General features: G+C 38.2%; 1 protein-coding gene across 1 annotated transcript in view; it reads right to left on the bottom strand.

The window, feature by feature from the left end:
- Positions 1 to 1625: 1625 nt before the first annotated feature.
- CEP97 (centrosomal protein 97) overlaps positions 1626 to 15447 on the bottom strand; it is a 22450-nt gene continuing 8628 nt past the window's right edge. Inside the window, exons 6-11 of the mRNA XM_026700821.2 lie at positions 15041 to 15207; positions 10399 to 10563; positions 10035 to 10165; positions 4695 to 5475; positions 3858 to 3933; positions 1626 to 3677 (exon numbers count right to left, since the gene is read on the bottom strand). Coding sequence (XP_026556606.1) covers positions 2976 to 3677; positions 3858 to 3933; positions 4695 to 5475; positions 10035 to 10165; positions 10399 to 10563; positions 15041 to 15207 — 2022 coding nt within the window. The 3' untranslated portion in view covers positions 1626 to 2975. The remainder of the gene's footprint in view (positions 3678 to 3857; positions 3934 to 4694; positions 5476 to 10034; positions 10166 to 10398; positions 10564 to 15040; positions 15208 to 15447) is intronic.

The raw sequence follows: 15447 nt of genomic DNA, 5'->3' as shown, positions 1-15447 counted from the left end.
AATTCAGTTATCTCGGGATGAGTTTTATATATAAATTTAAGTTTTTGTAGTAATGCATCAACTTTCTCTCTTACGTATCCAGTAAGAATCCAATGACAATTTGGATCAAATAAAATTACATTGTTTAATATATATATATAATGTTTTCTTAAGTTTTCGTGGGTACTTACATGTATGGTATTCAGCTTTGTTCGGGTATTTTCCCATGTCGTTATAGTTGTGCTTTTAAAGTTGTAGCAACGTTTCGGCAGAATCTCATCTGCCATCATCAGGCTTCTGTATTGTGTTTGTCTGGAATATATATCTATATATATATATATATATTCCAAGATAAAAGCAAATGTATTTTTCCTCTCTATAATGATGTAACTTTTTCTGATAACAAAAAAATCACACTTAATCATAGGAAATAATCAAAATATGTAAATATGTAAAACTAACATTTTCAAATGGTAAGGAGTATTAATTTTTTGATTTTGCACATTGATAATGAATAAAATAAAGGCTTTGTGTACGTAGGTTTTGAAACTCCAGTTATATATAATCACAATACAATCATTTGGAAGCTTCTTAGAAAACTGGTCTCATAAACTCTTTTAGCCCTTGCAAAAGATGTAGGTTTTTTTCATTATTTTTTTCCAAATATATTGCAGCAATATATACCTAAAAGTATCAATACCTACATCAAAACACAAAAAGCAATTTCCTTACAATCACAATATATTCCTCTTAACTTCACAATTTTTTTACTCACAGCAGAAAAAAAATTCCTGTATTTATTCCAATACAGAATTTTGCTTAAGTGAAACAAAATTTTGCGCTGTTCAAAAGTCCAACTATGGAGCCCTACTCATTTTTATAGGACAGAAGATAATATTTTACCAACTACAATGCAAATGTATATAAACATACTCTTTAAAACTAAGAGATACAAATACTGAGCCTTACAAAGACAGATATGAAGTTCAAGAGAAACAAGATGAATGAAACAAGTATATTTTAAACTCCATTTAAGCACATATTTAACTTTTCCCTTGAAATAGTATTTTCTAACGAATATGTCTGCAATGCTCTAAAAATGATATTTTTAGATTTCTCCCTATAAAAAGAATAAGCTTTTAACTACTTATCTCTATAACAAGTTTAAACAGTGCATTGATTTTATGCTGCTTTAGCATACAGATTAATTTTATAGCACTATGACCAATATATACTAGAACATGTACATATTGAGCATATGTACACGTACATATTGTATACATACAGTACATGCATTCTGTAACACTTTATGTTAGATTTTTTTTAAAAAAATGATATGTGAATAACCAAAATATTCAAATGCAATGGATCATTCTTAAAAAAAGGTAGTTGTGGTAAAATTCAAGATTCTTTAAGCAATGTTAAAAGTTTTTCCAGCTTTTTTTTTCTAATTTAAGATTGGCAGCATAATTCCAAAACAGAACACCAAGCTGAAGTTAAATTTGACACTAACCTATTCCTGTATTTGGCAAAATAATTTCTCAAGGCAATATTTGCAATTGTCTTATTAAGCCAAGAACAATATATACTTGGTTATATACTGAAGTAATAATTGGGACAAAGTTACAACTTTAAATATTCCAGAATTTATGAATAGAAAAATATTTATTATTGACAATAACTATTATTAGTAATGAAAACATACAAAGCATTTACTGATAGAAACAGTGGAGTCTGTAAAGAAGAATTGTTGCTTTATCATTATATGGCGAAGCAGTAGAAAGTAGGCATTCTTCACATGAATGCCAGAATGAAAATTGTTAATTTAAATTAACGTATGACAATACGTTTAGCAGCCAATCTTCCCTAAGCAACTAGAAAACATGGCCACTTGCTTCTTTATCTTAGCAATCTAAAATAATGGTATTAAACAATTATTCTACATATTTTTAGCAGCCATGGCCATATAATGCTGATCTATTTTTAAAACCCTCTCATTTTTTGTTACTTAGGTATAAAATCGAGTTTGTACAGTACTCTATACACATTCTAACTTTGGCAAAATAGGCAAATGATTCCTATCATAAGAATCATTCCTTCATTTGTGTGAGAGGTTGCCTCTTCTCCCTTTTCTTCAGAGTGGTTTGTTTTGTTGCATTGTGGTTGTTTTTTTTTAATTTTCCCACTGTCCCAGCAAATGAAACAAAAAAAATGACTTCATAAAAATAGTCCTCTGTGATAACAGGCTGGACTCAACTGTGTGAAATTCAACAGTCACGTCTGTAGAAAAACATTTGGAGTATTGGTGAGTAAACTGTCTGGCACTGTTAAACAAAATGATCTCTACATGGAACAAGATTTCCAAAACTTCCAAGCTTATAATTTAGCATCTGTGTGTCAGCATACATTTTCAGACTATTAGTTAATTTTTCTCTCTCTTATATTAACTGTATGTTGTGTGACGATTGGGACAAACAGATTTCAGATTTGTAGGCAAAAATATGTTTCAGATCATGTAGGGATGCAAAAATAACACTTGCCATCAATGCCTTAGCCTGAAATCTGCCTTAAGGGGTTGCAGATAGGTGCTATGTTTCTGCTTTCTAATATGAACTTCTGCATACTGCCCTTATTTGTCAAAATAAATATTTCTTTCTTTGAATATTACAATAAGGATGCATGCTTTGTTTCCTTGGAGAAAACAGTTGTTTAATTAAGCTATGATAACTACAATATGGCAAGTACTTAAGAGTCTTCAAAATTATATTTCATAAAAATCTGTTACACCAAACCACATGAAATGTAAGTTACCATATCTACTTGAACCTATCTTGATATAATTTAAGAGTGTAAGTCTAACGTTAGAGGATTAACAAATCTGTTAACAAGCCATTTCTAAAAGCAAGGAGACCACATCTCCAAAAATTTGTAGAAATTGGTCTAATTACATAAAAGGTTAATGTGGCTTTTAATTTTTTTCTGTCAGTCTATGTTTGCTATACAGATAGGCTAACAGAAAGTGTCTGTAATGAAGAATCACAGTTTGCTTTTTTTTCTGCTATTTTATCATTTAGATTGAATGTATCAATTCCTTCCTCTGCTAAGGGAAACACATCCTGAGTGACTAAAACAGCACTACATAAAATATCCTTTTCTTCTGATGAAACAGCTGTATGGGCCCTACAACTTTCTATTCCATTGCTGCAATTTGCCTTTTCATCAGAATCATCTAGTTCTTCAACTGTTTTTAAATATTCTTGGAGAAGAGTATTGTTCTGATCATTGTTCAAACTCTCTTTACAATATTCCTTATGATCACCTGGGATCACAGCATCAGAAAGGCTTCCTGAAAGAAAATCTTCACAGGGCTTGACTGTTCGCAGAGAATTTCCTAGAAAGCCTTCATTTGTTTCTGTCAAATATTTTTCAGAGTTCTGCAATTCATTAAGAATATTTTGGTCTGATATACAGGAATGGAAACCTGAATCAGGATATTCCTGTAAACATTTCTGATTACACATTTCAGAAGATGAACCTAACCAAGTTGAACTATCAATAGGTGAAGGTTCTTGATTTGGTCTAGATGACTGTATTAATAATTCATGTGGACCCAGAATGCTACAGGCAGGAGTATCTTTTTTCCAGATATTACTTAGGTGTTGGTTTACTGAAAGCTGCCATTCCTGGATAGATTTAACCTGTATAAACCACAAAAAAGAAAAGATTATAATATATAATTTCATATGTAATTGCATAATTGTAACATCTCATTTCACACAAGAGAGCTAGTTGGGTCAACTGTAAAACACAGCATGGTTTCAGGAAAATATCTTAAGTCTTTATTCATAGAAATGAATATTTAGGAAAACTAACTTTACCTGATCCCAAAGAAATTTGATAGCTTCCTCTTGCACAAGTCTTTGAAGCTTCTCTTCATTTTTTTCTTTTCTTAACCTGCAAATGATTTTCATATATACATCAAGCTTTAAAAGTGTTGCCTCTTTGATCACTACCTTTGCTGCAATACAATTATTTATAGGTAGTCCTTGACTTACGACCACAATTGAGCCCCAAATTTCTGTTAGGCAAGACAATTGTTAAGTTTGCTTCATTTTACAACCTTTCTTGTCACAGTTGTTAAGTGAATGATTGAAGTGGTAAAGTTAGTAAAAATGACTTTGCTTATTAGAAGGTGATAAAAGGTGGCCATGTAACTCCAGGATACTGCAATGGTCATAAGTGTGGAAAAACAGTAATAAGTAATTTATTCAGTGCTGTTGTAACTTCAAATGGTATTAAGCACGTGGTTGTAAATTGAGGACTATCTGTACTGCAGTAAGAACAGATTGTGGCGAAGAATGGAGTTTTGGAGAGGACATATATTTACATCAGTTTATCGATTAAATTGGCTAACTTCATCAATTCTGATAACAATACAACTTAATTTCTCTTTGCTAGAGACACTGAAGAGAATTTTTTTCTCCTTTGATTATGCTAACAAATAAAATATTTTTGAAAGACTACTCCATTTTATAGTTAGTGCGTTTTGCCTTCATTTGGAAAACAAAGAAGAGCTTAGCAATTGAAGGAAATGAAACAACTCTACCACCCCAACTACACTTATGGTATTGTTTGCAGGTAAAATTTATTCATCTCAAATTATAGCAGATTTTATTTCTATTTTATTATTTCAGTTTACTTGATTTCCTACTTACTTTTGAACTTCTTCAGTTAAATGGGTGATATGTTCTTGCATTCTGCTGAGTCGAATTTCATAGCGTGCTTCCCTGACTCTGGAATGAAATGTTCTTGTATAAAATCCTCTCCAACAGGCCTGAAGCTTGGTGGCAGCTTTATTCATTTCTGTAAGTTCATCTTTCTTCTGGGTTACAGTAACTGATGCATCAGTAGACACTTCTAGAGAGCTAGCAACAGAAACAGATTTGGTAATATTCTCTTCAGGTGAGTGTGACTGCTTAAAGTTACTGAATTTTACATTGTCTTCAGGAGATGTTCGAACATTATCAGGTTGAATATCAGTATTTAATGAAGAAGAAGCAATGTGGAAAATATCCTCCTTTTGATATGCATTTTGAGTTTCTACCATGTCTGCTGACTTGAGGATATACTTTCCCAAAAGCATAGAATCATTGTTCTGCTTTTCTTTGTTCTGCATATTAATATCTTTTGTAAATTCCAAATCTGTATCCCCCATATCTTCCACATCTTCTACATCAATGCCAATTCCATGAAGTTTCAGTTCTGTTGAAGTGGGCGACATCGGAGACAGCCCTGAAGCAACAGGCATAAAAGTAGATTCTGAAGATAGGAGACTACTGTTCAACTTGTCCTCGTCAGTTTGTATATCATCCAAGTAAAAATCCTTAAAAGTATTTCTTTCAGCTTGAACCAAAGTTGGAGAAACATTTTTAACTGCATAAGAATGGTCATCATTGGATTTCGTCACAACCCAGGTATTCTTTTTAATAATACGTTCTGGGAAAGAGTAAGATAAAACACACAAAGACTTTCAATATTATGTATCCTACATGTATATTTTTGCCAAACATTTACTATCTATATCTGTCTCTTGACTAATTAGGGATCAGGGCAGGGGTCCTCAACTCCTATTCCATGACATGCCAGCAACTGGGCTAAGCAAAGTAATGAAGCCCCATTTGCAGGATGCAAGCAACTCACAAAACCATGTCCCCTCCGGTCCAGGGAACCGGTCCCTGGTGCCCAAAAGGTGGGGAAGGGCGCTGGGTTAGGGAATAAATTATTGAGGTTCCTCTGGTCCATAGCAATAATATGCATCCAGCTAAACAGCAAAACAAGAGAAGGAAAGAGTTCAGAAATGATTGTTTTCTCTTGTAGCAATGGAGTATGCTATACATAGCCTCCTTCCAATATTCCTTCAGGCTCTATCAAGACCAATGGAAAGAATACAAGATGGACTTAGGTGAGCAGAAATTATTAAATGGCTGAAATAATGAAGTATAGTCTATAACTATAAAGTATAGTTAATAATCTTGTAGATAAAACATTTATTACCAAAATTGAAATATTTCAAGCAGGTTAAGACTCATAAGTTAAAGAAAGATATCTAAGTATAAGATATAAATATATTGAAGATTAGAAGAAATATGACAATATTTAAAAATACATCTAGATTTGAGATGCAGTGCCATCTCAAATTACAGTGTAGCCAAGTGAAAGTTCATATGTAAGTAGCATCTAGACCAGTGGTTCCCAAACTTTTTCAGGCCACTGCCTCCTTGGTGCTACAAACTCATCCTTGGTGAGTTCCTTGAATTCCCACCAGGGGTGGAATTCAAATTTCTGCGGGTGTGGCCTAATTTGAGGGTGTGGTCTGCTGGTCACATGACTGGGTGGGTGTGGCCAGGTGACTGGCAAATCAAATACAAGTGGTCCTCACTTAATGATCAGTTGTTTAGCAAGTGTTCTAATTTATGACTGGCCTCTCCAGAGATACTTGACCTGTTTTTGGAGTTTTGACAGCTTTAGATCAGGGGTCTAAATCCCACCCCTGCCTGTGTGTGTGAGAGAGAGGGAGAGAGAGAGGTTGGATCAGATCTCTCTCTCTCTCTCTCCCACCAATGCCAGAAAGCCACCGTCAGTCAAAATTCATATTAGTGGTCTCTGGGATTTAAAATTATGAGTTTGGTGGTCCCTGAGGTCCAAAAGTTTGGTGACCCCTGATCCAAAGGGATGAGCCTGAGAGAGAGAAAGAGAGAGAGAGAAGAAAGAGAGAAAGAGAGGAAGAAAATAAAGAGAAAGGGGAAAGAAAGAAAAAGGGACAAAGAAAGAGGGGGGGGGTGGAAGGAAGGGACAGAAAGAAAAAGAAATAAAGAAAGAAGGAGGGAAGGAGGAGAAAGATAATGAGATATCTATTCTAGTCCAATCACCTGCTCCAGCAGGGTTAGAAGGGAGTGTGTGTGTTTGCGTGTGTTCTTGTAATTTACCAGTATATTTTGGTTTTGCCTTCTTCAGAATTGGCACTGTAATACCTTGGGGAAAAGTAATTTTTAGGGTGGAGATCTGGTCCAATGGATCCTGTTTAAAGCCTCAACAAAATGTGACAGCTTCCTGATAGTCTTGACCATGTTTCGTCCACAAAACCTTTAACAGAAGCCAAAGAGATTTCAATGTGCTGGCAAATACGTTTCAATGAGGAAAAGGGCCTCAGTCTAAACTAGGCCTCATTCAATCTGATACATCAGGTCTCTCTCTTTCTCTCTCTTCCTCCTGGCTTTGCTCTACTTTCCCGATGTGCCTGTGAGGCCGGCGCTCCGAACATGGATGGATGGATAGAGAGAGAGACAGAAAGAAAGAAAGAGACAGACAGGCAGGCAGGCAGGTAGGTAGGCAGGCAGGCAAACAGACAGACCTTTTGGATGGATGGATGGACGGACAGAGAATGCGACAGCGGCAGCACTTTGGGAAAGCGGTGGCAGTGGCTTTTCCCAACGTGCTGCCGCATTCAAGGCACTGATTCTGGAGCATTACTACAGTCAATGGGTGAACCTGCATGGTTGGTGCCTCGAACACCCCCCCTGCCGCCTCTTAGCATCCCCAAGGGGGCCAGCAGAGGGGCGCTAAGAGACAGCAGGGGGCGGCGCATCAAACGCGGCCGTGGTGGCACGTAATGTGCCACTGCTTCCGCATTGGCGGCGCCAGCTCTGGAGTGGTGCTACAGTCAATGAGTGAACCTGCAGGGCCGGCACCTCTAACGCCCTCCTGCCACCTTTGCGCTCCCCTGCCAGCCCCCTTGCCTCTTAGCACCTCCCCCCAAGGCACCCCAAATCTATTGAATTTTTCTATAAAAGAGCAATGAAGTATATATTCCATGGTTTCTACCTATCTTATCACAGGAACAAAGCCTTTCACTCACTGTTTTTTTTAAAACTTACTAAAACAGCAGAAGAGAGAGCAAAAAACTGTTGTCAGGGGGAAAGATTTTCTATGACCAGGGGTTTCTAAGTGAGAGAGATTGATATGGAGTAACCATGTATCCAGTATTTACTTTCATCCATACAGATCAGGGGTGTCAAACTCATGTTGTTACAGCAGTGTCATGTGATATATTGGGACTTTTTTCCCCTTCGCTAAACAGGGCGTAGGCATGGCTAGTGCACGACACATCCAGTCCACAGGCCAAGAGTTTGACAGCTCTGATACAGATGAATGATTGCATCTGAGGCCTTCTAAAACCTCAAGAGTTTTAGCGGACTCACCCACAGTTCAGCAAATTGTGCATGCTATTTTCATGATGCTTTACAACAGGGGTCGCCAACCTCAGGGGTCGCCAACCTTTTGGACCTCAGGGATCACCCAACTCATAATTTTAAATTCCGCAGATCAGAGACCCTGGAAAAATCCCCCAAAAGTGTGCAGGAAAATTCCCCACCCCTTTTTCCTATCAATCGATCATTCTTTATTTGGGATGGCAGGATACTGTCTCCAGCTCCATTCTCAGGGAGAGGGTGGGGGGGAGAGGGAGAGGGAGGGAGAGAGAGAGAGAGAGAGAGAGACTTTTGGCTTTATGTAAGGAAAGCAGCAGAAGCAGCAGAAGTCTTTCTTTCTCTCCCCCAAACTCTGCCAGAAATGAGTCTTTGTGAGACTTGTGCATCGGCGCAGCCTCTTGGAGCAGGATGCCTTGCAGAGTCCCAAAAACTCATTTCTGGCAGAGTTTGTGGGAGAAAGAAAGACTTGCTGCTTTCCTTGCGTGCAGCCAAAAGCAGAAGAAGAAAGAAGCGGAAAGAAGCAGCCTGGTGGCCAGGCAAAGCACGTGGGGCAAGTCCCGCCCCCCGCCCTTTTCCCCTGACTACCTTGTGTTGTTCACAATGCAAATGATGCAAGCCTTGTGTTCCCACGGGCTGTGTGGGTGGCACAGCCTTGTGTTCCTGCGCGGCCTAGATTAATTGCTTTGGGGTGACATTTCTCTGCGGACCACCAAAATTTTCTCACGGACCACCAGTGGTCCCCGGCCCACTGGTTGGCGACCACTGCTTTAGAAAGTTTTGGAAGATTTCTGAGGCCTTCCAAAACATCATGAAACTAACATTCAAAAATTAAAGCTTATAATCTACATGAACTATCTCAAAATTTTAAATTTTTACAGCTTTAGATCTGCTAATAAAGTTAGAAGATTCAGAAGCTTGGCTTTAGTTTTAAAACGAGGACAATTATTGCCACTGCTGTTGGTGACATAGAGGCATGTGTCAACTGTTTATGAAACCAAACAAGGCATCTTTTGTTTCTTCAAAGACATGGAAGAATGAAAAACTATTCTATCATCAGAAATCTTTAAGCTTGTGCTTCAGTGATGCTTTCTATGTCCAACTATGGTTACAACTCACAACCATTTAATAAAGAAAAGCATTTTGGTTTTGCAATACTTGAAGATCAATTTTTTTATAATAAATTTAAAAATGAACTATAATGTTGAATAAGATCTTCAAGATTTCACCTAATAATCTTAGCCTATTACATATTATAAAGTAGTCAAAATATGCACTATAATAAGTGTGAAAAACCATTTCTTTGTTACTGAATATATCCATAACTGGTAGCAATGTAAAGGGTAGCAAGGTAGTAGCAATGTAAGCTTCTTTTGATAATGCCTTTGACTGCCTTGTGCAGTTTTGTTATTACATAATTTTCTGTATGGACTTACAGTCTACATAATCAATTTCAATTCAGCACTAAACTCCATTTGCAATATATTTTTTCATTATTTCTAGACCTATTTGGCTACAGCATCCTCCTTTCATTCCTCCTCACTCTGATTCCACAGATATATTTTGTCCCATTTTGTCCACTATAGTATGCCACAATTGAACCAGTTTAATTTAAATAGTTAAACATATCACAATATATTTGTGAATTTGAGTTTGAGTGATGCAGTACAGTAATCTAGCACCAAGGCACACTATGATTATGAACCTGTATGTGTACCCAATCACTGATTACAAGCATATAGGCAAGTGGGTGACAAGAGTGATGAAAACCCAGCAGTTATGAATTCTTACCACAGTCAGTTATTTCTTGTACATGGACAGGACTGTTTGGCTCATTATTAATGGGTGGTCCTTTATTCAGAGTTGGGGATACAGGCGAATCATTGGCATGGCTCTGATACATCAATTGCCTCTGATGCAACCTAAATATAAAAATTTGAATGATTTCATGACTTAAGAATACTAGAGCAGAGAACCACTCTTCTTTAATATCATAAATGTTAGCAAGAGTTAGCAAAATGCATATATATCTGCACATCAACTTTTTTGATCTTAAAAAACAGCTTAAAAAAGCTTCTGAATCAAGGCCTACTTGAACAAGTTAAAATGATTATATTAAAATATAAAAATAGCTCATCAACAATGATATTCACACCTTTGCTTATGTAGTATTTTTTCCAGTTTGGCATCTTCTGCTGATTGGAGTCCAAACATAGTAGTAAGAGGACAAACACTGGCCAAATATTGTACTAACTGAAGGTGCTGGCCTGGTCGGAATGATCTTCCCTTTCCTTGACTGTAAAGCCATTCTGCTTTCAAGCTATATGCAAAAACAATATTAATTGTACTAAACATCTTGAAAGTCCTTTCTATTAGAAACATAAAAGCATAAAGAACAACAATTGAAATCCAGAAGTAATAGATGTAACTCAGAAGTAATAGCAAAAAATAATCAATTGTTGATATATCATAATACATTGGGAGAAAGCAATAATTTTCATGAACTCCAAAATAAAACATTTCAGCTACATACTAAGTATCCAGTGTCTGCTTTTATCTTCAGGAGTACAGTATATAAATTAAAACCAGAACTTGGAAGTATAGTAATTTGCCTTAGAATTGGTTAGACTTAAATATACATAAATGAACATCAATAAATACATTCATATAACAATAACTAGAATTATTTCATAAAGAACAAATACTCTTTCTACTCAATATTATCCATACGGTCTCATATTATTCCCTTTCAGAGTAAGTTATGTTATGAAAAGTTCAGGAAAAAAGTAAGTAATAGTAAGTAAAAAAATTAAAGATAATAAGAGAAAAGGAAATGTAACTGTTCTACAGTACCTATCTAGCCTTTTAACATTCTGAATAAACATTGCTGCAAGCATGCTTGTATATTGATTTATGTACTACTTTTTGTTCTTTAAACATTTCACCTCTTTCTTTTTGAGGTCATCAGTTTTAACCACCACTACAAAATCACAATTTTCTCACTTTTCTCTTTCATTCCTTGCAACCGCTGTACTTCCCAGATTTTAATCACTGTTACCTCATGTATTCTTTCAGTTAGAAAGAATGCTTTCCTAATCTCTTGAAATTTTTCTATTTATTCTTGTTATCTTTCTATAGAGGAATAACAATGTTATTGATGATACCAATCATCGGGCAAAAATTTAGTTTTCCCATGTTAAACAATACAGGTGAAACTCGAAAAATTAGAATATCGTGCAAAAGTTCATTTATTTCAGTAATGCAACTTAGAAGGTGAAACTAATATATGAGATAGACTCATTACATGCAAAGCAAGATAGTTCAAGCCATGATTTGTCATAATTGTGATGATTATGGCTTACAACTCATGAAAACCCCAAATTCACAATCTCAGAAAATTAGAATATTACATGCAATCAATAAAACAAGGATTGTACATAGAACAATATCGGACCTCTGAAAAGTATAAGCATGCATCTGTACTCAGTACTTGGTTTGGGCCCCTTTTGCAGCAATTACTGCCTCAATGTGGTGTGGCATGGAAGTTATCAGCCTGTGGCACTGCTGAGGTATTATGGAAGACCAGGATGCTTCAATAGCGGCCCTCAGCTCTTCTGCATTGTTCAGTCTCATGTCTCTCATCTTTCTCTTGGCAATGCCCCATAGATTCTCTATGGGGTTCAGGTCAGGCGAGTTTGCTGGCCAATCAAGCACAGTAATCCCACGGTCATTGACCCAGGTTTTGGTGCTTTTGGCAAGTGTGGGCAGGTGCCAAGTCCTGCTGGAAAATGAAGTCAGCATCCCCATAAAGCTCGTCTGTGGAAGGAAGCATGAAGTGCTCCAAAATCTCCTGGTAGATGGCTGCATTGACCCTGGACTTAATGAAGCACAGTGGACCAACACCAGCAGATGACATGGCTCCCCAAATCAACACAGACTGTGGAAACTTCACATTGGACTTCAAGCATCTTGCAGTGTGTGCCTCTCCATTCTTCCTCCAGACTCTGGGTCCTTGGTTTCCAAATGAGATGCCAAAGTTGCTCTCATCAGAAAAGAGGACTTTGGACTACTGAGGAACAGACCAGTTGTGATGATCCATAGTCTCTCAAAATACCCCAAACCGAAAACATATGTTAAAGTCCGGTAATGCCTTCAACTTAAACTTCACTGTTTTATTAGGCACAGTTTAAAGTCGCAAAAGTAAATAATGAGGCAGCAAGAAAACCCAAACAAACTGCATTGATGAGAGTTCCAAAGCAAGCCAAGATAACTCATCATAAACTCCAGGAAAATAACTGAGGAGAGTCCGTGGGAAGAACGCCAGCAAAGATAAACCTCTTTCAAAGTAAACACTTAACTAAACTTTGATTCCAGCAATTCTAACTGCGTAGTTACAAACTTATAAACATAGCTCCCCGCTGCAAGCCACGAGGAGGATCATGGTAATCTCCTCTTGAGTAGACCTTGCTTTTCCCTGATCCTCTCCTCTCTGCGTGACCTAGGATGGACAGGGGATGGGCCTGGATCCTCCTGACTGCTCAGCTGGCCTCTGCCCTTCCCCAGCCTCCTCCACCACCTCTGGAGCCACACTCCCACTCCCTGTTGGCTGTTCCTCTTCTTCCTCAGAGTCAATCTCCACCAGGGGCATGATACCAGTTCTGTTTTTCTTTAGCCCAGGTAAGATGCTTCTGGTGTTGGTTGTTCAGGAGCGGCTTGAAAAGAGGAATACGACATTTGAAGCCCATGTCCAGGATCCATCTGTGTGTGGTGGCTCTTGATGCACTGACTCCAGCCTCAGTCCACTCCTTGTGAAAGTCCCCAACACTTTTGAATGGCCTTTTCCTGACAATCCTCTCCAGGCTGCGGTCAACCCTGCTGCTTGTGCACCTTTTTCTTCCACACTTTTCCCTTCCACATAACTTTCTATTAATGTGCTTTGATACAGCACTTTAGGAACATCCAACTTCTTTTGCAATTACCTTTTGAGGCTTTCCCTCTTTATGGAGGGTGGCAATGAAGGCGTTTTGCACAACCATCAGGTCAGCAGTCTTTCCCATGATTGTGATTCCTACTTGAACCTGACTGAGAGACCATTTAAAGCAGGGGTGGGCAATTAATTTCTGTCAGGGGCCACATGGAAAATCAGATCTGCGTTCGAGGGCCGAACCAATTTTATAAAAGGCCATTATAAAGGGCCCATTATAAAATGCAGCAAATCAAGGTTCCACCAGCAGCGGCCTAGCTTTAGGTGGCTCCAAGCAGCCCGCTCCAAGCAGCCCGCCCGCCCGCCGGGCAGAACCCTTCCCGCTCCTCAGCGGGAAGACGCTCCCGCCTGCAAACTTTGCCTTTGCAAAGTTTAAGCCTGGAAGCCCCGGAAAAAAAAGGGGGATTGGCGGGGATTCACCTTCGGAGAGGTCGCACTCGAAGGTGATTTCGAACTCCCAGCCGAGGCCTTTGCAAACTTCTTCTTTTCTTTACTACCCCAAGAACACTCCGCACTGTTTTGCAGGTTTGGGGGCAACGCGGTGCAGGGCAATACGCCACGCCCAGCGATTTTTTTCAGGGGCGGGCCGGACTGGACAGACCAACGGGCCGGATGTGGCCCGCGGGCTGTAGTTTGCCCACCCCTGATTTAAAGGCTCAGGAACCTTTTGCAGGTGTTATGGCTTAATTAGCTGATTAGAGTGGGACACTTTGAGCCTAGAATATTGAACCTTTTCACAATATTCTAATTTTCTGAGATTGTGGATTTGGGGTTTTCATGAGCTGTAAACCATAATCATCTCAATTATGACACATCACGGCTTGAACTATCTTGCTTTGCATGTAATGAGTCTATCTCATGTATTAGTTTCACCTTTTAAGTTGTATTACTGAAATAAATGAACTTTTGCACGATATTCTAATTTTTTGAGTTTCACTTGTATGTATTCACTGTATAGGTAACTCTTATCTGAAACTGACAAAACCTTAATCAGTTTCACATTAAACTATTTCTTTTGCCTCTTAAGACAGATATCCAATGCCAGCTCATTCCTTTCTATGTATATTCCCCATTGTGTGCCTGCTTACTCTATTGTAATTCCTTCCTTTCCATCGATTCCATTACATATCAAATGTAAATACAAACATTAATTGTAATTATCCTAGCACTGGGTAGTGCTAGGGTGAGTAGTCCCAACACTGTGGGGAATGGGAAAAAGGGGCTATAAAACTTGCCCTTTTCCCCAGCTTCTTGTCAGTTGAGTTCGGGAAAGTTTTCCTACTGATTGGATTCACCCAGGCCAGGGGCCTGCAATCTGCAGCTCTGGAGCCACATGCAGCTCTTTGAGCCCTCTGCTGCAGCTCTCTGTCAGCTGATCCCACCACTGGCTGGCCCCACCCCTCCCCTCTCCGTCACTCTTCGCCTGGCCTGAGAAGGATGATGGTGGGGGGTGGAGACTCACTCCATATTCCAGACCAGGTGGTGGCTGGGTGGGAGTGAGTGACATCAAGTTGGCCACGCCCACCCAGGCACACTGGTTGTTAGATTATTGCCTCCCAGTGTTTTCTGTGGGAAACGGGTCCAAATGGCTGAGTGTTTAAGGTTGCAGAGCCCTGACCCAGGCTATTTGGGCTAATAGCCTTGTGATGCTGTAAACTATTGTAGGGGAATTTCTTATTAAAACTTTTTCAAGATTTATTACTATGCTGACATCTCTTTTTGTTTTCTTATTCTTTGGTATTTCCCTTGCAAATGCTAAATGACAGATAGATACATAGATTAATGGTAACACTCAGTTTAATAATGTTCTTACCTTTCTTTCTGAGAAACCACATACCCATCAATTACTTTAAGATTGAGACACCAATTGACAATAAATGGTCGGTAATCAAAACCTGGAATGTTAGGTGTTGCCATCACACAAGGATTGTTCATAATTGATAGTTGCTCTAGTTTAGGAAAAGAGGTCAAGAAAGAAATCTAAACAGAAAAGGAAATAATTATTTTGGTGATTAAATGTAAAGAAAATTTATAGGCAGAGTAGCACTATATATATATCCTACAGTTTAATTATGTTAGATGCTCGAGGGAAAAATAATTTTATTTGCTTAATTTTATTTGAAGACTGGTATTTTATTTTATTATTCCTTAGAATTTATTAAACATATTTTACTGGAAACTAGAATATTTTCTGCCAATAGCCTTATTGTAATATGGAAG

Source organism: Pseudonaja textilis, chromosome 7 (assembly GCF_049901715.1).
Source record: "Pseudonaja textilis isolate UNSWEBS1 chromosome 7, rPseTex1.2, whole genome shotgun sequence".
NCBI classification, from domain to species: Eukaryota; Metazoa; Chordata; class Lepidosauria; order Squamata; family Elapidae; genus Pseudonaja; species Pseudonaja textilis.
Note: the sequence above shows the minus strand (reverse complement) of the source record. Positions and strands in the feature narration are given on the sequence as shown.